The following is a 26,000-nucleotide window of genomic DNA, read 5'->3' as shown; positions in this document are numbered from 1 at the left end:
TGTATGATCCTTTTAATGTGCTGTTGGATTCTGTTTGCTAGTATTTTGTTGAGGGTTTTTGCATCTATGTTCATCAGTGATATTTGCCTGTAGTTTTCATTTCTGTGACATCTTTGTCTGGTTTTGATATAGGGTGATGGTGGCCTCATAGAAAGAGTTTGGGAGTGTTCCTCCCTCTGCTATATTTTGGAAGAGTTTGAGAAGGATAGGTGTTAGCTCTTCTCTAAATCTTTGATAGAATTTGCCTGTGAAGCCATCTGGTCCTGGGCCTTTGTTCGTTGGAAGATTTTTAATCCCAGTTTCAATTTCATTACTTGTGATAGGTCTGTTCATATTTTCTCTCTCTTCCTGGTTCAGTCTCAGAAGTTTGTGCTTTTCTAAGAATTTGTCCATTTCTTCCAGGTTGTCCATTTTATTGGCATAGAGTTGCTTATAGTAATCTCTCATGATCTTTGTATTTCTGCAGTGTCAGTTTTTCATTTTTAATTATATGGATTTGAATATTCTCCCTTTTTCTCTTGGTGAGTCTGGTTAAAGGTTTATCAATTTTGTTTATCTTCTCAAAGAACCAGCTTTTAGTTTTATTGATATTTAGTATTGTTTCCTTCATTTCTTTTTCCTTATTTCTGATCTGATCTTTATGATTTCTTTCCTTCTGCTAACTTTGGGGTTTTCTTTGTTCTTCTTTCTCTGATTGCTTTAGGTGTAAGGTTAGGCTGTTTATTTGAGATGTTTCTTGTTTCTTGAGGTAGGATTGTATTGCTATAAACTTCCCTCTTAGAACTGCTTTTGCTGTATCCCATTGGTTTGGGGTCATCGTCATTTGTTTCTAAGTATTTTTGATTTCCTGTTTGATTTCTTCAGTGATCTTCATTATTAAGTAGTGTATTGTTTAGCCTCCACGTGTTTGTATTTTTTACAGAATTTTTCCTGTAATTAATATCTAGTCTCATATGGTTGTGGTCGGAAAAAATACTTGATACGATTTCAGTTTTCTTAAAATTACCAAGGCTTGATTTGTGATGTAGGTATGATCTATCTTGGAGAATGTTCCATGAGCACTTGAGAAGAAAGTGTATTCTGTTGTTTTCGGATGGAATGTCCTATAAATATCAATTAAGTCCATCTTGTTTAATGTATCATTTAAAGCTTATGTTTCCTTATTTTCATTTTGGCTGATCTGTCCACTGGTAAAAGTTGGGTGTTAAGTCCCCTACTATGATTTTGTTACTGTTGATTTCCCCTTTTATGGCTGTTAGCATTTGCCTTATGTATTGAGGTGCTCCTATGTTGGGTGCATAAATATTTACAATTGTTATATCTTCTTTTTGGATTGATCCCTTGATCATTATGTAGTGTCCTTTTCTGTCTCTTGTAATAGTCTTTATTTTAAAGTCTATTTTTTCTGATATCAGAATTGCTTCTCCAGCTTTCTTTTGATTTCCATTTGCATAGAATATCTTTTTTCATCCCCTCACTTTCAGTCTGCATGTGTCCCTAGGTCTGAAGTGGGTCTCTTGTAGACAGCATATATACGGCTCGTGTTTTTATGTCCATTCAGCCAGTCCGTGTCTTTTGGTGGGAGCATTTAATCCATTTACATTTAAGGTAATTATTGATATATATGTTCCTATTACCATTTTCTTAATTGTTTTGGGTTTGTTATTGTAGGTCTTTTCCTTCTCTTGTGTTTCCTGCCTAGAGAAGTTCCTTTAGCATTTGTTGTAAAGCTGGCTTGGTGGTGCTGAATTCTCTTAGCTTTTGCTTGTCTGTAAAGGTTTTAATTTTTCCGTCGAAAATGAATGAGATCCTTGCTGGGTAGGATAATCTTGGTTGTAGGTTTTTCCCTTTCATCACTTTAAATGTGTGCTGCCACTCCCTTCTGGCCTGCAGAGTTTCTGCTGAAAGATCAGCTGTTAACCTTCTGGGGATTCCCTTGTATGTTATTTGTTGTTTTTCCCTTGTTGCTTTTAATATTTTTTCTTTGTATTTAAATTTTGATAGTTTGATTAATATGTGTCCTTAAAAATAGCAGTACCACACGACCCAGCAGTCCCACCACTGGGCATATAACCTGAGGAAACCATAATTCAAAAAGAGTCATGCACCACAATGTTCATTGAAGCTCTATTTAAAATAGCCAGGATTGGAAACAACCTTAGTGTCTATCAAGAGATGAATGGATAAATGTAATGCATATATATGGAATCAAGAAAAGAAAAAAAAATGTGCTTCCCTGGTGGCGCAGTGGTTGAGAGTCCACCTGCCGATGCAGGGGACACGGGTTCGTGCCCCGGTCCGGGAAGATCCCACATGCCACGGAGCCGCTGGGCCCGTGAGCCATGGCCGCTGAGCCTGTGCATCCGGAGCCTGTGCTCCGCAACGGGATAGGCCACAACAGTGAGAGGCTCGTGTACCGCAAAAAAAAAAAAAAGAAAGAAAGAAAGAAAAAAGAAAAAGGTTTGGAAGAACCTGGGGCAGGACAGGAATAAAGACGCAGACATAGAAAATGTACTTGAGGACATGGGGAGGGGGATGGGTAAGCTGGGACGAAGTGAGAGAGTGGCATGGACTTATATATCCTACCAAATGTAAAACAGATAGCACAGGGAGATCAGCTCAGTGCTTTGTGACCACCTAGAGGGTGTGATAGGGAGGGTGGGATGGAGACGCAAGAGGGAGGAGATATGGGGATATATGTGTATGTATAGCTGATTCACTTTGTTATAAAGCAGAAACTAACACATTATTGTAAAGCAATTATAGTCCAATAAAGATGTTAAAAAAAGAGAAAGAAACTGCAATAAATTAGATTGGTTGGAGCTAATGTCTGGGTGTGAGGGAGCAGTGAGAGATAAGGTGTGTACCTCATGTTAAAAAATTTAAACTTACTCTGGAGATGATGGTAAGGTATTTAAGGATGTTTAAGGATTTTTTTGAGCAGGGGAATAACATGATTGGGCTGCATTTTGGATAGATCATTCTATAGCAATATGGAAGCAAGAATTCTCTTGCTTTATGATAGGCAAAACTGGAAGCCAGGAGTATAATGAGGAGCTCAGTGCAATGATCCTGACAAGAAATAATAAGGATCTGAATCAAGACAAGAGCACTAAGAATAAAAATATGATATAGAGTGAACTTGAGAAATGTTTAGTAAGAATAGACAGGATTTGGGTGGGTGGTTAAAGGAGAAAGTAGAGGATTAGAGGCGCTCAGGTGTCTGTTTTGTGCTAGACTGTGGCATCATTAGCTGATATAACAAGAGGAAAAGAAACATGCTTCAAGGTAGATGTAGTTCTAGAGTTCGATGCACTGTGATACAGTTTTTGCACCAAGGGAAAAAGTGCGATAGAGCAGGCCAGGTTAAACATATAAGTTAAATACAGAGGAGAGAGACCTTATCAAAATTAAAAACTTCTGCTCCTCCAAAGACTCTGAAAAGTATGAAAAGACACGCCTTGTATCTAGAATATACAAAGAACTCTCATAATTTATTAGTCAACAAACAAACAATCCAAACAGAGACTGGGCAAGATACTTCACCAAAGACAGGAAAAGATACTTCACCAAAGAGGATATATGGCAAATAAGCACATGAAAAGTTGTTCAACATCATTAACCATGTTAACAAAAATTAAAGAGAAATGAAAATTAACACCACAGTAAGATATCACCACACACCTAATAAAATGGCTAAAATTAAAAATAGTAGTGGGACTTGCCTGGTGGCGCAGTGGATAAGAATCTGCCTGCCAATGCAGAGGACATGAGTTCCATCCCTGGTCCAGGAAGATCCCATATGCCACGGAGCAACTAAGCCCATGTGCCACAACTACTGAGCCTGTGCTCTAGAGACCACAAGCCACAACTACTCAGCCTGCCTGCCACAACTACTGAAGCCCGCGCACCTAGAGCCTGTGCTCTGGAACAAGAGAAACCACCGCAGTGAGAAACCCACGCACTGCAACGAGGAGTAGCCCCCACTCACCACAACTAGGGAAAGCCCGCGAGCATCAATGAAGACTGAATGCAGCCAAAAATACATAAAATTTTTTTAAAAATAAAAATGTGTCTTGGTGTGTTTCTCCTTGGATTTATCCTGTATGGGACTCTCTGCACTTCCTGGACCTGAATGACTATTTCCTTTCCCATATTAGGGAAGTTTTCAACTATAATCCCTTCAAATATTTTCTCAGTCCCTTTCTTTTTCTCTTCTGCTTCTGGGACCCCTATAATTCGAATGTTGGTGCATTTAATGTTGTCCCAGAGGTCTCTGAGATTGTCCTTAATTCCTTTCATTCTTTTTTCTTCATTTTGGTCTGTGGTAGTTATTTCTACTATTTTATCTTCCAGGTCACTTATCTGTTCTTTTGCCTCAGTTATTCTGCTATTGATTCTTTCTAGAGAATTTTTAATTTCATTTATTGTGTTGTTCATCATTGTTTGTTTGCTCTTTAGTTCTTCTAGGTCCTTGTTAAACGTTTCTTGTATTTTCTCCATTCTATTTCCAAGATTTTGGATCATGTTTACTATCATTACTCTGAATTCTTTTTCAGGTAGACTTGCTATTTCCTAGATTTGTTTGGTCTGGTGGGTTTTTACCTTGCTCCTTCATCTGATGTGTGTTCCTCTGTCTTCTCATTTTGCTTAACTTACTGTGTTTGGGGTCTCCTGTTTGCAGGCTGCAGGTTCTTAGTTCCCATTGTTTTTGGTGTCTGCCCCCAGTGGCTAAGGTTGGTTCAGTGGGTTGTGTAGGCTTCCTGGTAGAGGGGACTAGTGCCTGTGTTCTGGTGGATGAGGCTGGATCTTGTCTTTGTGGTGGGCAGGACCATGTCCAGTGGTGTGTTTTGGGGTGTCTGTGACCTTATTATGATTTTAGGCAGCCTCTCTGCTAATGGGTGGGGTTGTGTTCCTGTCTTGCTAGTTGTTTCGCACAGGGTTTCCAGCACTGTAGCTTGCTGGTCATTGAGTGGAGCTGGGTCTTAGCTTTGAGATGGAGATCTCTGGGAGAGCTTTCGCCATTTGATATTACGTGTAGCCAGGAGGTCTCTGGTGGACCAATCTCCTGAACTCAACTCTCCCACCTCAGAGGCACAGGCCTGACACCCGGCCAGGGCACCGAGACCCTGTCAGCCACACTTTTGGGAATTCTGAGGTCTTCTGCCAGCATTCAGCAGGTATTCTGTAGGAGTTGTTCCACATGTAGATGTATTTCTGATGTATCTGTGGGAAGCAAGGTGATCCCCACATCTTACTCCTCTGCCATCTTAAAGATCTCTGGAGGCGGCCTGGGGCAGGTTTTCCCAGAGGGGTTGGACTCCTAAGAGGCAACAACACAGGAGCTAATTGCTTCCCTCTAACATCGCACTTGATCCACCTCAAGCTCTCCCTCTCCAAGTCTTCAGCCCGCTGGGATCTTGAGGAAAAGGGTTCTAAGATCCAGTAAATTTTTGACTAAATAAAGGTCCTTATAATTGCACAATTCCACAGAGACATATTAAGAGGAGATATTAAGCTTTCCCAGCAAGAATGGATTCACTTCTCTATATTCATGAAGTTATTGCTATAACACTGGAATGTGGGAAAATTGTCCAAAAGGAAATATAATTGTAGCACTATGCTTCCTATTAATGAAAACATCATCTATATTTGTATACAAGGTAGTATAATGAAAAAATATATTAATTCTTTATATCTGATGCTTCACTTGCATCAGGAATCATCCTTCTCCTAAAATTCTTTAGCACAGACCATTAATATATAGAAAGTAACTTATTCTGGTGGGAAAATGCTGAAATAGTGTATATTTAAGAAAGAAAAAAATTTTAATTTTTGAAAGCTATGAAATCATGAGAGAAAATTTTTAATGTTATTTTTACACTATTCACTTTTCCCAGGACCTCTAATATCACTGGACATTCCTGGATACAGAAAGTACAAACTAAGATAAAACTACTAAAATACGTAAGTAACAAATTACTATATTTCATTGGATCTAAGATATCATCAATTTTAGGAAGAATACTAATTTCAGAGATGCTAATATGTGAAAAAAATATGTATCATAAAACATGAAATATGGTTGGGTTTTATTTCAAATTAATTTTTTTGTGAAAATGTTTCTGGTGATCTAAACATAATCAATTCCAAAGTTCAAAGAGAGACTTCTGAAGAGGATGGATTATAATTCCTAATCACAAAGCAATTGAAATAATTATATTCACTACCTGGGTAATCTTTTTGAGAAGTGTTAGGCAAACTCCAGATTAACTTTAAAAAATTCATTCTTTTAACAGAACAGAGTTAAAAGACTAACTGTTAAAGTCAGTAATGTACTCGACATTCCCATTTAGACAGCATCCTATATCTCTTCTCTCTTTCTTGCTAAGCTACAAGAAAGGTAGTTTATATCCATCCTTTCCACATCCCCAACTCTCATTTATTCCTGACCCACCACAATAATAATCCAGATTTTTTTCCTATTGAAATACATAATCAGTTTAATGTTCAGTCATAACAGATAAGAATAAACTCATGCATTTATGTGTATTTTATTAAAATGATAATAAATGTTTAAAGAAAAATAGTACCTATACTTATTTAGTTTATAAAGCAATCAGAAACACTTTAGAATTTATGGCGCTCATAACACAGCACAGGAAACATTCCCAATTTAAGTAAATGTAACATTTGGTAAGCACCAGAACTATCAAATGGCAGCATGTTAAGTACTTTCATATTCATTATCTTGTTTTAATTCTCATAGTCATCCTGCTAGTTAGCCAGATATCATATCTCTCAATGAGAGAAGAAACTGAGCCTCAAAGATTTTAAAAAGACTTAATAGTCATATTAGCTTTGATAAGTCATCGAGATAGTATTTGGACCCAGATTTTCAGGCTCTAAGTCATGCTTCATACTTTCTGTGGTATAAGTGGATTAATATATTAATTACTTCACAAATGATATGTTTCAGTTAAGTTTTATAAACAGATAAATGATCATTCTATATCAAATATATTAAATTCAATAAAAAACTTGACATGATGAATTGGGTGATTGGGATTGACATGTATACACTGGTGTGTATAAAATTGATGACTAATAAGAACCTGCTGTATAAAAAAATAAAATAAAATTCAAAAATTCAAAAAAAAAACTAATACTAACAAAAACAAACAAAAAAACTTGACAAATACCACATGAAAGAATTGTGAAGGAGCTGAAAAATACATATGGTGCCATGGTAATCAAGTGGCTTACAGTAAAATCAAGACTTTCATACATTAAACAATGAGAGAACAAAGAGAACAACACACGACGTGTATAAAAATGTGCTAAACAAGATAATCACCCACCCAAAGTCATAGCTTATGAACAAAAAGCACTCTTGTGGGTTGTAATAACATAGGGAAGCTTAACAGACTATTAATCTGGCCCTCGAAGGCATAATGTGAATGCACAATAAGGGGAGGAGAGGACATTCCAAATTGAAGAATAACAAAAGCTAAAACATAGAGGCAGGAATGATTATGTACCTGAGGAACATCGCTGAAATTGTATAAATAAAATAAAAGTTAGATATAAGGGAGTAGCAGAAATAGGTGGGATCAAACTATGGAGAGTTTTGGATTTCACCTAATAGACAAAGGAAGTGTGTTCTACAGGTAACAGCATATAGGACTGACTAAAGTACAGAAATAGTGCAGTTAGAAATATCAGTTAGGAGGCTATTAAAGTTGCCCCTAAGGTGGGATGATAAATATCAAAACTGCAATAACTCTAAGAGATATTACAAAGTAAGAACAAATTATACATAAAAGTGAATGGCAAAAAAAAAAAAAAAAAGTGAATGGCAAAGTCTGAGATAAGTATCAGTTTTTCTCAGTATAAATTTATGTCCAAAATTCAAAATTAACTATTGCTTTAAGCATACAGTAAAAACAAAATACAATTATTATGGCCATGAAGAAAATACATTTAGGGTGACGTGGTAAATCATGAGGGCTGTCCACCCAATATTGCTGATTCTCCTTCTGTGAACACTTCCTTACTCCCTTGAAGTTAGATATGACCATGTGACCATACTTAAATAGAAGAAATGGCATGGGTCTCTTCCAGGTGGAAGCTTTAGTAGCCAGCACACAATATACCATTGGTGCCAGACACAAGTAAGACAAAGTCAAGTCAGAATTTGAAAGGGTTTTGTTCTTGTTTTTTTTCAGTCTTGGCTTCTGTGTATGTGTTTTGAGAGATGAGCGTCAAGTGCTTTCATTAGCTAGCTTTTCTCACCTCTATCCTCTCCATTTTGTGCTTTCAAAGGACCAAGCAGATTTCCATGTATATGAATAGCAATATTAATCCTATGCCCTGTATATGCAAGGTAACACTAAGATATTTGTCACCTTTTGCATACATGGGAAACTGATGACAAAGATAAGATCAGCTCCTATATGCAGATAAAGAAAAGACAGGTAAATGAAAAGATGAGTATAGGATATGGACAGGCAATTTATAAAAAAAAAAAAAGAAAATCACAAAATAACAATTTCTAGTAATATTTTCTAAATAAGTTATTTTAAAATTTTTTTTCTGAAAATAATCTTGTGACTTCAGCCTATGTTTTCAGAGCAAAGATATGTCATATCATTACTTACAACTAGAACACAAGTTAATATTTTAATTGAAAATTACACCTCAATCTACCAAACTGTTCCAGTGACATTTACAACTAAATTTATATTGTGATAAAGAAAGCAACATTTTTCCCAGAGTATTTTCTGTATAGGCAATAACACTGAACAAGTTAACAATCACACAATGATTACGTCAAAACCTTGGACATTAGTTAATGTGTGCTGTCTTATCAATGGTAATAAAACATCTATTGAAAATAAAATGCCACATCATTTTACAAAACCCTTATCTACAAAACCCTTATTACAAAACCCTTATCTACAAAACCCTTATTTACAAAACCCTTATTTACAAAACCCTTATGACTAAGTGATGTGAATATAACAAACTCCCCTGCCAGAAAAATTACCTACTAAATGTAAAGAAAATATGTATTTTTTAATATAAGAAAATGTTTTAGCAAACTGGGGGAAAAACACACAAGTCCTAAAAACAGAAATGTTAATTATATATATTTTTTAAAGGCTTATTATTACTCAAACAATAAAAATATCAACTGCAAATTTAAGGCTAGATTGAAGAGGGTTTCAAATTTTATCATGTATCCAATAGTCTAATATAGACCTTTTAGACTTTAATAATTTACAATATCATCTGTTACTGCACTATCAATATAAAAAAATAAAGAATGATAAAATCCATACTATGGCACAGCTGCCAAGTTCCAATCAGTTTAGTCACAGGCCACCTTGTTTTCAGAGCTAAATACAATTATGCTGAATTAAGGTGATAATATTTTTCTGTTCACCTACTTCTCTTTGCAATCTGTGGACTTTTCAAGTAAGAACGTTCAAGTACCAACAATAATTTAGGGAACGAGAGGAAAAAACCCAAAGATACAAGGCAAATTTAAGACGTGTTTTGCAACAATTAGAAAAGACATGCTGTTTAAACTGGTTGTCTTGAAAAATCCTCAACCTAGACAAGACAGGGAATATAAATACATTCCCAATGGTGGATCCTATTCACATCAAACTTGTAAATTCCCTTACCAAACCTTTGCTACATTTAAAGGCTTAAACACTTGATTGCCAACTTTCTCTTCTGTAAAAATAACATACCATCTACCACTGAGCAGTAAGGATTATATTAGACAACATATTTAAGAGCAATTAACACAGTGCCTGGTACACAGGAAACATTGAATAAGTGTTTCATTAAAAAACAAAATTAAAAACCTAACCCCAGAAACAAATTCTAAAGCTAAAATAAATAAATCAGTATTAAATTGTTGTATTTGCTAGACACAGTACACTAGGTATTGTCAGTGGTAAGATCCAAGAGAAACATAAAACGTGATTTGTGTTCATTTAAAAATGGTTTTTAAGTTGTCAGGTTTTTTTCCATTAGTCCTACAGGAAGGAAATTAAAAGAATTTTTAAAATTAAGAAAAACTAATAAAATAACAAGGTAGATCTATATGTACTCACACTTAACTGATCATTAAATAATAAATCAACGCTGTTTTCAACAAGATTTTTAAAAGTCTGCAAGGAATACAAAGAGTTAAAAGAAGACATATAAATAAAACAATTAAAAAATTTAGAAGATGCTGATTTCTACTTCTAGTAATGGCAAGCTAAATTTGGATCAAAATTGTGAAGGCTTTTAAAATAGCTAGATAAAATTTTTTTTTAATTTCTTACAGACTGAATAAGATATCAAAGAACTACTAACTGAAGTGGCAAAAGAGGTAAATAAACAGTTGCTTTTGCCTTGAGGACATCTGGCAGTGCATAAGAACCCAGTGAGAAATTGAGCTGTGGCTTTGGTGGCTTCAAACTTCAAGATGAACAAAATTCAAAGCACTGGGCCTATACAAAGTAGAGAGTTTACTAAACCATACTCAAGACACATTAATCTGGGACTCTAAGTACCTTTAGGGTAAGGATGAAACAAATAAACCAGCTGTTTAGGTTTAATTTACATCACCAAAATGGTCCAGGGAACTTCAACCGCTGAACTTAGATTACATGAGTCCTGGACTGATAGTGCCCTAGGCACCTTTAAGAAATATACAAAATCCTCTCTGATGGATCATCCGAGGCCTCATATTATTCCAACAAGTAAGTTTTAAAATCTAATGACTAGCACCTAGTCATGAGTGAGAAGCATAAGAAACTACTGCTAACAGAGACAAACCCACAAAGATCCCAAATACTATAACTGTTACATCTAGACTATATGTTTACCATATTAAAGAAGTTTTATTTAGAGCCTGAAAATATTTTCAGGGAACAAGAAGCTATAAACTTCTTTATAACAATGATAGTTTATAACTTCTTTATAACACTGCCAGTTTTAAAAAGAATCAAACAATTTCTAGAAATAAAAAAATAACTGAAATTATGAACTCAATTGATGAGTTTAACAATAAATTAGAAGCACATGAAATGAGATTCAATGACCTACAAGGCAGATTAGAAGCTATTACCCAGAATGTGGCACAGTGAAACAAAAAGATGGAGAATAAAGAAGACAGACACTGAGGATACAGTGAGGTCTAACAGATATACAATCAGAGACCCAGAAACAGAGAAAAGAACAGGGCAGAGGTAATATTTAAAGAGATAATGGATGAGACTTCTCCAGAACTGAGGCACCAACCCCACATTTAGAAGCTTGTCATAATAATGCTTGAAGTGGCAGATGGAGATACCTTAATAATACCTACCACATTAAATTGGTGTTTTGTTCATTAGCCATTTTCAAGATGAAACAGAGAAATGTTGGAAGAAACTAAGAAAAATTTGCCAAAATACATGGACACCTAGGAATCAAATGTACTAGCAGATTTGAAAGTCTACTTTGCATACAAAATTTGGGAACAACATAAAACTTCAAAGCAGACGAGAGTTGCTCTTTTAAATAACCTTTATCTAATAAATATGAATATTATTAAACGTTCACCATAACAATGAACTAGAATGGCTAAGAAAGTAAAAGAAACCCTGAAAATGATATAAGAGCAATTAGTGACGTTCAGCAAATATTGATGGCAAATATTGACGTTCAGCACACATACACAAATGGCTTGCTGAACCAAATCAAACAACAAACACCAATAAGCATTCAGCAGGTAAAACAAAGAAGCAGACAGTCACAGCTACCTGAGGAACTGACAAGATGCTCGTCTATTTAGTTTAACTCACAACTCAATCTAGAAAAGCGGGCATCGCTCAAAAAGACTGCAAAGCTTCAAATACCTGGGGCAAACGTTTAGTCAAAAAATACACTAAACTGTACACTTAAAAATGGTTAAAATGGCAACTTTCATGTTATAAATATTTTACCACAATTTTAAAAATTAAAAAAAAAGGGGGGCGATAGGTAGGACTTAATAGTTTAAACGTTAGAGGAAAAGACACAGGAATCTGGGGAGAATTGAAGACAGGAGTGAGATCAAAAAACACTGTGGAAAGACAAGCTAAGGGCTGGCTACAGGTGCTTGGACCTAATACCAGGAGCTGCTAGGGATACAGAATCATGCACTATGTTGTCTGCACTCATGCTGCCTTAGCACAGAGCAAGCCATAGTATGCTTTCAATTCTGCCTACTGAAGTATTTTAATAATTTCACAGTCTTTTAAATATACTATTCTGTCTTTTCTTTCAATTTCCAAGCCAATCAATTTTCTGCCTGATTGAGTCAGCTATTTTTGTCAGGCCATAAAGACTTCATCACATCTCTTTAAATTAGTACAGAATTTCCATACAATGGAAGCTCAGCAATAAAAAGGAAAGTTACAATGTTACAATAACAAAGTGAATCAGCTATATGTATACACATATCCCCATATCCCCTCCCTCTTACATCTCCCTCCCACCCTCCTTATTCCACCCCTCTAGGTGGTCACAAAGCACCCAGCTGATCTCCCTGATCTCCCTGATCTCCCAGCTGCTTCCCACTAGCTTATCGATTTTACATTTGGTAGTGTATATATGTTAATGCTACTCTCTCACTTCATCCTAGCTTACCCTTCCCCCTCCCAGTGTCCTCAAGTCCATTCTCGACATCTGTGTCTTTATTCCTGTCCTACCCCTAGGTTCATCAGAAGCTTTTTATTTTTTAGATTCCATATATATGTTAGCATACGGTATTTGTTTTTCTCTTCCTGACTTACTTCATTCTGTATGACAGACTCTAGGTCCATCCACCTCACTACAAATAACTCAATTTCGTTTCTTTTTATGGCTAATATTCCATTGTATATATGTGCCACATCTTCTTTATCCATTCATCTGTCAATGGACACTTAGGTTGCTTCCATGTCCTGGCTATTGTAAATAGTGCTGCAGTGAACATTGTGGTACATGTTTCTTTTTGAATTATGGTTTTCGCATGGTATATGCCCAGTAGTGGGATTGCTGGGTCATATGGTAGTTCTATTTTTAGTTTTTTAAGGAACCTCCATACTGTTCTCCATAGTGGCTGTATCAATTTACATTCCCACCAACAGTGCAAGAGGGTTCAACAACGAACAATTTTTTTTTTTTTTTTTTTTTTTTTTGTGGTATGCGGGTCTCTCACTGCTGTGGCCCTTCCTGTTGCGGAGCACAGGCTCCGATGCACAGGCTCAGCAGGCCCAGCCGCTCTGCGGCATGTGGGATCTTCCTGGACTGGGGCACAAACCCGTCTCCCCTGCATCGGCAGGCGGACTCTCAACCACTGCACCACAGGGGAAGCCCAGGAACAAATTTTTGATACACACAACATGGATAAATCTTTAAAACGTTATCCTGAGTGAAAATATTCTGTATAATTATATTTATGTAACATTTTAGAATAGCAAAAAATAATTTATAGTGATAGATGTAAGTTCCAGGGACTTCCCTGGTGGTCCAGTGGTAAAGAAACCACCTTCCAATGCAGGGGACACGGGTTTAATCACTGGTCGGGCAACTAAGCCCGCATGCCACAACTGCTGAGCTCAGGCACCTCAGCAAGAGAGCCCACATGCAGCAAACTACAGAGCCCATGCACCCTGGAGCCTGAGCGCCACAAGTAGAGAGAGAAAACCCACACGCCACAAGTAGAGAGAAGCTCGCTCTGCAACAAAGAGCCTGCATGCCTCAACGAAGAGCCCACCTGCCGCAACTAAGACCCAACACAGCAAAAAAATAAAAAAGAAGTAAGTTCCAGAGCACTGGGGAGGGGCATGAAGGAACTTTCAGGGATGACAGAAATGTTCCATGTTGGGGTGTGAGTTACACAAATGTGTGTTTGTCAAAACTGATCCAACTGTATACTGAAAATCTGAATATTTCACTGTATGTAAATTACATACAATAAAAATCTTTACTATGCAATTTCCTCAGTACCATTCAGCAAGACCTCTAATTAATTAAGTATAGGGAGTTCAACAGTTTCTTCTTAATTTTTATTCTTCTATTCAATTTTAGTGGAAACAGAACCAAGTGGTACATTTAAGTGATTCACTTCCATTATAAGATCTAGAATTATTTTCCTGCTTCTAATACTGGTAAAAACCCTCTTTTTCTTTTTTCCATATTCTATGCAAACTAAGCCTGTCTTTTATGTTATATCCATAGAATACAGAAGGGCTTCCATGCTACTTTATATATCGAAAATGAGACTTCTGTGTTCTAGATTAGAGGCTGATCTCTAAAGACTTTTCTATTACTTTAACTTCATGGAACAAGACTACTGATCTCATTTTAGTTAAAAAAAAAAAGTAGTTACAGGTCAACTTCCTTTGCAGCTGGCAAGTATATGACCGTCAAGCTTTCACAAAAACTATCCATTTATGTTTTATGACTGACTCTTCCCCCTCTTTTTCTTGAGAGGTAATTTCTGTTAGCAGAAGAACTGTTCAACAAAACAGGCTATGTCAACAGCTTGAAAGTAAATTCATCTAAACATGTTTTAACTGAACAGGAGTTCCCTCACATAACCCTTATATTTTCTGGCATTTTGTACATGAGACTAAAACTCCCAACCTTCTAATAGGTTTCAATTTTTGCCACTGCTAATGAATTACCTCTAAAATTCCCCCAAATCTCACTGTACTCTCCTGTGTCCTGAGATTTTTTTCTTTACACTGCCAGCATGCTATCCCCGTAGGTCCACTAATGCTATCCGTATAAAATCTGCAGCCTAACAGCACTATTTGCCATGACTTATTCTCTTTCTAGCTCTATCAAGATCCTTTTTCTGCAAGAAAACACAATTTAATCATTTTATTGCTTTATTTGAGCATTAAAATAAAAGCAGTTGAATAGTTTGTTTTTTCAGGTATTTTTCACATTTGTTAATTAGATGCAGATTACTCTTTTCTTCAGCCATGCTGTAGAATTCTCTATTTATTTTAGTTGACCACATACAAATCTAAATCTTATACTCTTTCAAATTCAGCAAATTCTCTAGAGTTTGAGTTTTGAAATTGTGTGGTTGCCTTATACTTTTAGCTTGAGATTCTAACCTTGTGTTATTTTAATTCAAATGAAATATGTTTTTTCCAAATATTCCCTATGTATCTAGAAGACACCTTCTAGTTCTTAAGGAAATAGAATAGTCTGACACTGATTTGCTTGGCTTCTCCTTTAATGTGTTTACAAGATAGTAAGTGACTGGGAGGGTTAAAGACTTCAATATCTATAGTATCTTGTAGAAGTAGGAACAAAAATTGAACAGCACCAACAAAAAACAATATTCCAAGAATCCAGAGAGGCAAGTCTTATCATAAGCCATTGCTAAAAGTACAAATCAAAATTACAGCACCTCAGAGGGCAGACAGTAGAAGCAAGAACTACAATCCTGCAGCCTGTGGAACAAAAACCACATTCACAGAAAGACAGACAAGATGAAAAGGTAGAGGGCTATGTACCAGATGAAGGAACAAGATAAAACCCCAGAAAAACAACTAAATGAAGTGGAGATAGGCAACCTTCCAGAAAAAGAATTCAGAATAATGATAGTGAAGATGATCCAGGACTTCGGAGAAAGAATGGAGGCAAAGATCGAGAAGATGCAAGAAATGTTTAACAAAGACCTAGAAGAATTAAAGAACAAACAGAGATGAACAATACAATAACTGAAATGAAAACTACACTAGAAGAAATCAATAGCAGAATAACTGAGGCAGAAGAACGGATAAGTTACCTGGAAGACAGAATGGTGAAATTCACTGCTGCGGAACAGAATAAAGAATGAAAAGAAATGAAGACAGCCTAAGAGACCTCTGGGACAACATTAAACACAAGAATATTCGCATTATAGGGGTCCCAGAAGGAGAAGAGAGAGAGAGAAAGAACCAGAGAAAATATCTGAAGAGATTATAGTCAAAAAAATTCCCTAAGATGGGAAAGGAAATAGCCACCCAAGTCCAGGAAATGCAGAGAGTCCCATACAGGATAAACCCAAGGAGGAACACGCCGAGACACATAGTAATCAAATTGGCAAAAATTAAAGACAAAGAAAAATTATTGAAAGCAGCAAGGGAAAAATGACAAATAACATAGAAGGGAACTCCCATAAGGTTAACAGCTGACTTCTCAGCAGAAACTCTACAAGCCAGAAGGGAGACGCATGATATACTTAAAGTGATGAAAGGGAAGAACCTACAACCACGATTACTCTACCCAGCAAGGATCTCATTCAGATTCGATGGAGAAATCAAAAGCTTTACAGACAAGCAAAAGCTAAGAGAATTCAGCACCACCAAACCAGCTCTACAACAAAGGCTAAAGGAACTTCTCTAAGTGGAAAACACAATAGAAGAAAAGGACCTACAAAAACAAACCCAAAACAATTAAGAAAATGGTCATAGGAACATACATATTGATAATTACCTGAAACATGAATGGATTAAATGCTCCAACCAAAGGACACAGGCTGGCTGAATGGATACAAAAACAAGACCCATATATATGCTGTCTACAAGAGACCCACTTCAGACCTAGGGACACATACAGACTGAAAGTGAGAGGATGGAAAATGATATTCCACACAAATGGAAATCAAAAGAAAGCTGGAGTAGCAATACTCATATCAGATAAAATAGACTTTAAAATAAAGAATGTTACAAGAGACAAGGAAAGACACCACATAATGATCAAGGGATCATGCCAAGAAGAAGATATAAGAATTGTAAATATTTATGCACCCAACATAGGAGCACCTCAATACATAACGCAACTACTAACAGCTATAAAAGAGGAAGTCAACAATAACACAATAATAATAGGGGACTTTAATACCTCACTTACACCAATGGACAGATCATCCAAAATGAAAATAAATAAGGAAACAGAAGCTTTAAATGACACAATAGACCAGATAGATGTAATTGATATTTATAGGACATTCCATCCAAAACAGTAGATTACACTTTCTTCTCAAGTGCACATGGAACATTCTCCAGGATAGATCACATCCTGGGTCTCAAATCAAGCCTCAGTAAATTTAAGAAAATTGAAATCATATCAAGCATCGTTTCTGACCACAATGCTATGAGATCAGAAATGAATTACAGGGAAAAAACCGTAAAAAACACAAACACATGGAGGCTAAACAATACGTTACTAAATAACCAAGAGATGACTAAAGAAATCAAAGAGGAAATTAAAAAATACCTAGAGACAAATGACAATGAAAACACAATCTTCCAAAACCTATGGGATGCAGCAAAAGCAGTTCTAAGAGGGAAGTTTATAGCTATACAAGCCTACCTCAAGAAACAAGAAAAATCTCAAATAAACTATCTAAACTTACACCTAAAGGAACTAGAAAAAGAACAACAAACAAAACCCAAAGTTAGCAGAAGGAAAGAAATCATAAAGATCAGAGCAGAAATAAATGAAATAGAACCAAAGAAAACAACAGCAAAGATCAATAAAACTAAACGCTGGTTCTTTGAGAAGATAAACAAAATTGGCAAACAATTACCCAGAATCATCAAGAAAAAGAGGGAGAGGACTCAAATCAATAAAATTAGAAATGAAAAAGGAGAAGTTACAACAGACACTGCAGAAATACAAAGCATCCTAAGAGACTACTACAAGCAACTCTACGCCAATAAAATGAACAAGCTGGAAGAAATGGACAAATTCTTAGAAAGGTATAACCTTCCAAGACTGAACCAGGGAGATATAGAAAATACGAACAGACCATTCACAAGTAATTAAATTGAAACTGTGATTAAAAATCTTCCAACAAACAAAAGTCCAGGACCAGATGGCTTCACAGGTGAATTCTATCAAACATTTAGAGAAGAGCTAACACCCATCCTTCTCAGACTCTTTCAAAAAATTGCAGAGGAAGGAACACTCCCAAACTCATTCTATGAGGCCACCATCACCCTGACACCAAAAGCAGACAAAGATACTACAAAAAAAGGAAATTACAGATCAATATCACTGATGAATATAGACGCAAAAATCCTCAACAAAATACTAGCAAACAGAATCCAACAATACATTAAAAGGATCATACACCATGATCCAGTGGGTTTTATCCCAGGGATGCAAGGATTCTTCAATATATGCAAATTAATCAATGTGATGCACCATATTAACAAACTGAAGAATAAAAACCATATGATCATCTCAGTAGATGCAGAAAAAGCTTTTGACAAAATTCAACACCCATTTATGATAAAAACTCTCCAGAAAGTGGGCATAGAGGGAACCTACCTCAAAATAATAAAGGCCATATACGACAAACCCACAGCAAACATCATTCTCAATGGTGAAAAACTGAAAGCATTTCCTCTAAGATCAGGAACAAGATAAGGATATCCACTCTTGCCACTATTATTCAACATAGTTTTGGAAGTCCTAGCCACGGCAATCAGAGAAGAAAAGAAATAAAAGGAATACAAATAGGAAAAGAAGAGGTAAAACTGTCACTGTTTGCAGAAGACATGATACTATACATAGAGAATCCTAACGATGCCATCAGAAAAGTACTAGAGCTAATCAATCAATTTGGAAATGTTGCAGGATACAAAATTAATGCACAGAAATCTCTTGCATTCCTATACACTAATGATGAAAAATCTGAAAGAGAAATTAAGGAAACACTCTCATTTACCACTGCAACAAAAAGAATAAAATACCTAGGAATAAACCTACCTAGGGAGACAAAAAGCCTGTATGCAGAAAACTATAAGACACTGATGAAAGAAATTAAAGATGATACAAACAGACGGAGAGATATACCATGTTCTTGGATTGGAAGAAACAATATTGTGAAAATGACTCTACTACCCAAAGCAATCTACAGATTCAATGCAATCCCTATCAAAAATCAAATGGCATTTTTTATGGAACTAGAACAAAAAATCTTAAAATTTTTATGGAGACACAAAAGACCCCAAATAGCCAAAGCAGTCTTGAGGGAAAAAAACGGAGCTGGAGGAATCAGACTCCCTCACTTCAGACTATACTACAAAGCTACAGTAATCAAGACAATATGGTACTGGCACAAAAACAGAAGCATAGATCAATGGAACAAGATAGAAAGCCCAGAGATAAACACACGCACCTATGGTCAACTAATCTATGACAAAGGAAGCTAGGATATACAATGGAGAAAATAGAGTCTCTTCAATAAATGGTGCTGGGAAAACTAGACAGCTACATGTAAAAGAATGAATTTAGAACACTCTCTAACACCATAAACAAAAATAAACTCAAAATGGAATCGAGACCTAAATGTAAGACGGAACACTATAAAACTCTTAGAGGAAAACATAGGAAGAACACTCTTTGGCATAAATCACAGCAAGATCTTTTTTGATCCACCTCCTAGAGTAATGGAAATAAAAACAAAAATAAACAAATGGGACCTAATGAAACTTCAAAGCTTTTGCAAAGCAAAGCAAACCATAAACAAGATGAAAAGACAACCCTCAGAATGGGAGAAAACAGTTGCAAATGAATCAACGGACAAAGGATTAATCTCCAAAATATATAAACAGCTCATGCAACTCAACATTAAAGAAACAAACAACCCAATCCAAAAATGGTCAGAAGACCTATATAGACATTTCTCCAAAGAAGACATACAGATGGCCAAGAAGCACATGAAAAGCTGCTCACCATCACTAATTATTAAAGAAATGCAAATCAAAACTACAATGGGGTATCACCTTGCACCAGTTAGAATGGGCATCATCAGAAAATCTGCAAACAACAAATGCTGGAGAGGGTGTGGAGAAAAGGGAACCCTCTTGCAGCACTGCTGGGAATGTAAATTGATACAGCCACTATGGAGAACAGTATGGAGGTTCCTTAAAAATCTAAAATCAGAATTACCATATGACCCAGCAATCCCACTCCGGGGCATATACCCAGAGAAAACCATAATTCAAAAAGATACATGCACCCCAATGTTCATTGCAGCACTATTTACAATAGCTAGGTCATGGAAGCAACCTAAATGCCCATCGACACACGAATGGATAAAGAAGATGTGGTATATATATACAATGGAATATTACTCAGCCATAAAAAGGAACGAAACTGAGTCATTTGTTGAGACGTGGATGGATCTAGAGACTGTCATACAGAGTGAAGTAAGTAAGAAAGAGAAAGACAAATATCGTACATTAATGCATGTATGTGGAACCTAGAAAAATGGTACAGATGAACCGGTTTGCAGGGCAGAAGTTGAGACACAGACATACAGAACAAACGTATGGACACGAAGCGGGGAAAGCCGCGGTGGGGTGGGCATGGTGGTGTGCTGAATTGGGCCATTGGGATTGACATGTATACACTGATGTGTATAAAACTGATGACTAATAAGAACCTGCAGTATGAAAAAATAAATAAATAAAATTCAACAATAAAAAATAATTACAGCACCTGTTGAAGTTTACTTCAGTAAGGTATCCTGGAGTTCCTAATTTCAAGGTATAATCAGATTCAAAAGGTATACCTAACTAGGGATTATATTGTAAATGAGAGAATAAAAGTTCCTGTGAATTGATTTGCTAAGAATTCGCAGGTAGTTTCTTTCCCAGTTCCTTTTAAATCTTAATTTGTTAAATACTGATTATCCACTCCATAAGCTTTGACTTTTCTCACACTGGATTTTTCAAGCTTGGCACTTTTGACATTTTGGGATGGGCAATTCTTTGTTTTGAGGGGCTGTCCTACACATTGTAGGATGTTTAGTAGCATCCCTGGCCTCTATCCATAAGATGCCAGCAGTGTCTCCCAGATGTGACAATCAAAAATGTCTCCAGGGACTTCCCTGGTGGAACCATGGTTAAGAATCCACCTGCCAATGCAGGGGTCACGGTTCGAGCCCTGGGCTGGGAAGATGCCACGGAGCAGCTAAGCCCCCGTGCCACAGCTACTGAGCCTGCGCTCTAGAGCCCGCGTGCTGGAACTGCTGAGCCTGCGTGCTGCAACTACTGAAGCCCGTGTGTGTAGAGCCCATGCTCTGCAACAAGAGAAGCCACCACAATGAGAAGCCTGTGCCCCCCCACGAAGAGTAGCCCCAATTTGCCACAACTACAGAAAGGCTGCGTGCAGCAACGAAGACCCAATGCAGCCAAAAAACAAAAAAAGTCTCCAGGCTTTGCCAAAAATCCACTGGAGGACCAAATAGACCTTGCTTGAACCACTCTACTAAATCAAAATCTCTGCCTCAGAAAAGATCTGGGAATTATCTACAGCTGTACAGTACCTTCCAAAGCTGCTATATAGGTCACAGAAACTAAGCTAAATTAGAAAATAACTTCCAGAGTAAAGCGTAGTTACTTCTATATATCAGGCATTATAATTCTATTCACACTAGACATTTTCTATTGGATGGGCTACTTCCCTCTTGCTTCATTTTGAAGATTAAATAAAACAGAAAGAGCTTTAATAGGAAGTTGGAGCCAGACAAGAAGGAAGTCAGTGATAGAAATTTGAAATAATATGATTCATTTTTTTTTTATTATTGACATTTTAACAGATGCAAGATACGTTCACTGCTTATCTTCTATGCATCTAGGCACTATTACATATATAATATAGTTAACTGGAAAAGTCTTGGGAAAATGGAAACATTTTGATATATTATTTTGTAATTCATAGTATCTGTGTAAATTGTTTAGTGGGTCTGTGCTTTATAGAGAGAATACTAAGAGGCTTTACTATTATAGCTCAATTATCATATTCTTTTGAGTGTGTAATTCAAAGGAAAATGATACAGTTTATTGTCGTGCTTTCCCTCTCATTCAACTTCTTAGGACATTCCTCTAAATATTAAAAATTGAAAGACTACTTTAATGACATGCCCTTCCTTTGATATTCTTGTACAATTGGAACCATGACCTTATGACTTTTTTCATTCATCAGCTATGTGGCCAAGTAAACACACACTGCTCATGATGTTTAAAAAATCATGCTGTCAAGTGTTTAACATAATCAAACAAAAGGCTGATAATCAAAGAAAAGTATCTTCATCATTTTTGAACAAATGGTAAGGTTCTTACCTACAAGCAACATTTGGATCAGCATTTCTTGAAAGTAGTAGCTCTACACACTTCAAGATCTGTTCCTCTGAGCCATGAGCAGAACATGCAGTTATCAAAATAGTTTGCTTATCTATAGTGAAAGGAAAGGTGAGGAAAACCCCACACACATCAGAAAGTGTGTCTAATTAACTTCTTTTATCATTCAAAAGATTCTAAATATTTATTGCATTCTTAAAATTCTATAACCTATTTCCAAATCTCTTGTTCTTAGCGGATAACTTTGTATTCCTTCACCAAAAAATGAGCTCAGGGATGAACTATCAATTTCCAAAGTATATCTACAATTCATTTACTAATTTCCTTTCCCTATTCTCATTTCTTCAAGAGAATAGGAAAGTGGTTCAGAGCATGAGCTCTGTGCAGATTTACTGCCTGGAGTTGAATAGTTTTTGGTTGATTAAAGTATGCCTTGAACACATGGTTAAAAAACAATGATTGATATTCTCTGATTTCACTTCTTTAGTTCTCACTCATTTGACCACTCACTGAAATCTGGCTTACGCCCAAACCATCCTACTGAAGATGTCCTAACTGCTACATGTATTGGTTTCTTTTCAGTCCTTTTCTACTTGATCTCTCTTAGCCCATCCCATTTCCTAAAACTCTTCTTCCCTTGGCTTCTATGGCATCAGTGGAGATCAGGGTAAATTAAAAACCCAAACAAAACAAAAAACAATTCTCAAGTAAGAATTGGGGAATTAAAAATAGGTCATGCCAGCCATGGTTTACATTTGTGGTTCAATATTGACCAAATATAGAAATATAGATTCTGGTCCCAGTTCTGTCACTGATAAACTGTGATTCCAGTGATATCTTAGTAGACCTAACTTACATATAAGAAGCTAAAGCCTGCCCTCCACCTGAGGGGGTCTGTGGGATACATAAAATAATTTATGTGAACATGCTGGGCAAAATATAAAGTGTTTTATAACTGAAAGGTATTCCTCTTATTACAAGAAGCAGAAAAAGAAAACTATTAATCAGTTTTTTGAGCACAACATTTTATACACTTTCAAAAATCTCATTTCTAAGTATAGCTTTCATTGGGAGATTGTTTTTTTTTTCTTTTTAGGCCACGCCATGTGGCATGTGGGATCTTAGTTCCCCAACCAGGGATCGAACCTGTGCCCCCTGCATTGGGAGAGCAGTCTTAACCACTGGACCACCAGGGAAGTCCCTGGGTGATATTTTTCTTTTTTTCCGCTGGGTGATATTTTTAAATGACATAATAAGAAAAACCTACCACAGCAGCAGATTAAACATAAAATTGTCAATAAGACAAGAATTTATATAAAATATATAAATGAGAAAAAAACAGAAATGATTTTACAAATATCTAATGTAGTACAAAATTAATATGAAAATTAATTCTAAAATGAAACCTATACCTGAATTACGAAATGAATTGTCTATTGGGAACCTGTAGAAAATAATCAGTAATTCAATATAATAATTAAATAGCATTTGCACATATACTCTTATTCTTCAAAAGCAATCAAAGCACTACTGACAAGGACAGAAACAAATGGATTTAATAAATTATCTTTGAAACAACTTTATGTGATATAATTCAGAGTTGAGCTGTAAATTCCAAAGACTGATTTTCAAGCAATTTTCCACTAAATTATCAGCTTTTCAGTGTTTTCTTTCAATGCATTTTACCTTAAAAATAACCAAAACTCTCTAGCATAGAAGTTAAAGGTATATAGTAAGAACACAACCATTTATAACGATAATATAAATGGAATCTACCTCTTTGGATAGAAGGTTTTTCAAAATATCTATGGTTTCTAATTTGTTTTTTATGTTGTTTATATAATATAACTAATAGGAAGATTTTTTTAAAAAAACTAATGTTTTTCACTTTGCTTATTAGCTGCTTGGGAATCAAGAAAATCACAGTAAAAATAATCAGTTAAGTTACGTCAAATATCTTAACCTTATTACAATTGTTTTCAAGAGCAAAGGTTTAAAGTGAATATATGAAAACAGAGCATGGAAAGTATATATCACCACCCCCAAACAGAATATAATTAGGCTTCTAAACAGAGAAATATACAAAGTACATTTTCACATATTTAAATATTTAAAACATCTTACCCTTATCAAAGCTTGCATTAGCACCTCTGTCCAACAGAACCTGAAGCAGCGCTACATTGGAAACACTGGCAGCATACATAAGGGGAGTCCACCCATAGCGAAAGCTGAACTCTACACTGAGGCCTGTCAATATAAAGACAAGGTTTTAAAACCTCCCCCACCAAAAAAAAAAATCACTGTCACCTTAATATATTTAAAGTACTTCACATAGTGACATACACTGTGTACTTTATAATGGAAGGGAATTTCTTGGTAATAATGGCTTCAGAAAATTATATATGAACTTTGATAAAAAAGCTAACTTCAGTTTCACTATAGTTCACTTCAGTTTCACTATTTTCCAAGAGACTGAATCTGTCAAATGTTTTTTCATATAATATATATTTATATTAGAACAGGTTTTTACATGCTTCCTTTTTCTCTCTAGGGCAGTTGGGAAAAGTTTCACAGATAAAAAATGTCTTTTTAGTTAGAATATTATCATACATCTCTATGGTGGCAAACATATTAACAAATATTGTGTAAACAATATTGTGTAAACAAATATATTCCTTATTAAAACTCCTTTACCCTCCTTCCCAACGCAAAATTTAACCATGGGTTACTGGCCAAACATAAGGTTAAAAAGGTAGGTTAGGGTTAAGAAATGTAGACTATACTTTGTGATCCAGGGATTTACATCATTATACTCGTATTATAAAGAAAATGTAGGTACCACTGCTGAGAGTGGGATAGGAGGCAGGGAGAACTGGTTATGAGGCTGGAAGTCCATGCAAAAGTCAGAGCAAGGGCAGCAGAGAAAAAGAAGAAGAAATACAAAAGGACATTTCAAAGGCAGGGTTATTGGAATTTAAAATTACTTTGAGGAAGAGGAGTGTTGGAAAAGAACAAATAGAAAATAACTATCAAGTTCTGCTTTGGACAAATGAACGAAACAGTGAGCTAGAATAAGGAGAGGCACAGAAGAGATATCAGGCCTGAGGAGCAGGATAAAGTTTTAAATAGCCACCATCCAGAATGAGACAGGAAGGGATGGATAGTAACTGTTAAGAAATGATGAGAGCCAGCTGACCTTAAAATCCTCAAACAAATCATTAATGGTACAAATCCCCGAAGTCATCTGATTTTCCCCAATAGCACTGATTAGTTTAGTCACATAAAAAAGAAAAAAAAATGGTTGAACTAATCTAGATTTGGATCTAAGACTGGGGAGGAGCATAGAAGATACGATACAAGGACAAGATTATAAAAAGGCAGTGAACATAACCCATTACATTTATGTAAAGCCTTTGCTATAAAGAGATCAAGATGTAAGCGGCAAACTCTCTCTTCAACCTAAGAAATATCTGCTAATCTTAAGAAAAAAAAAAAAAGAACGTTTTTCTGTTCCAAAGAAGGAAAACTTCTATGTCAAAACCACTGAATATAGGCTTCCTTATATATACCTTACAATTTACAGGTTGTAGTCTCTGGCTCTAAAGTGTTCCATCTGCAAAGATGAAGGTCATATCACTGAAGGAATGGAAACTTGTTAGGGAGAACTCACTTTTTTTCTGTAGGAACACTAAGTTACTGAAAGACTATATTTGTCAAATTCCCAATTGTCTAACTTTAATTGATATAAGGTGCATGATAATTCCTAGGAGAAAACAACAGAAAACTGTCTTATAATATATATATATATATATATATATATATATA

At 35.9% G+C, this 26,000-nt stretch overlaps 1 protein-coding gene across 2 annotated transcripts in view; it reads right to left on the bottom strand.

Moving 5' to 3' along the window:
• The window catches only part of ASZ1 (ankyrin repeat, SAM and basic leucine zipper domain containing 1), an 82,514-nt gene that overhangs the window by 53,476 nt on the left and 3,038 nt on the right, over positions 1-26,000 (bottom strand). For both annotated transcript variants that reach the window (XM_027102105.1, XM_027102104.1), the window contains exons 3-4: positions 24,300-24,422; positions 22,158-22,269 (exon numbers count right to left, since the gene is read on the bottom strand). Coding sequence is in view for 1 of the 2 variants with exons in the window: in XM_027102104.1 (XP_026957905.1) it covers positions 22,158-22,269; positions 24,300-24,422 (235 nt within the window). In the remaining variant the exon portion in view is untranslated. The remainder of the gene's footprint in view (positions 1-22,157; positions 22,270-24,299; positions 24,423-26,000) is intronic.

Source organism: Aethalodelphis obliquidens, unplaced genomic scaffold (assembly GCF_003676395.1).
Source record: "Aethalodelphis obliquidens isolate GAN/ISIS:26980383/991018 unplaced genomic scaffold, ASM367639v1 scaffold5, whole genome shotgun sequence".
Lineage (NCBI taxonomy): Eukaryota > Metazoa > Chordata > Mammalia > Artiodactyla > Delphinidae > Aethalodelphis > Aethalodelphis obliquidens.
The sequence above is the reverse complement of the archived record's forward strand: the minus strand, read 5'-3'. Positions and strand labels throughout refer to the sequence as shown.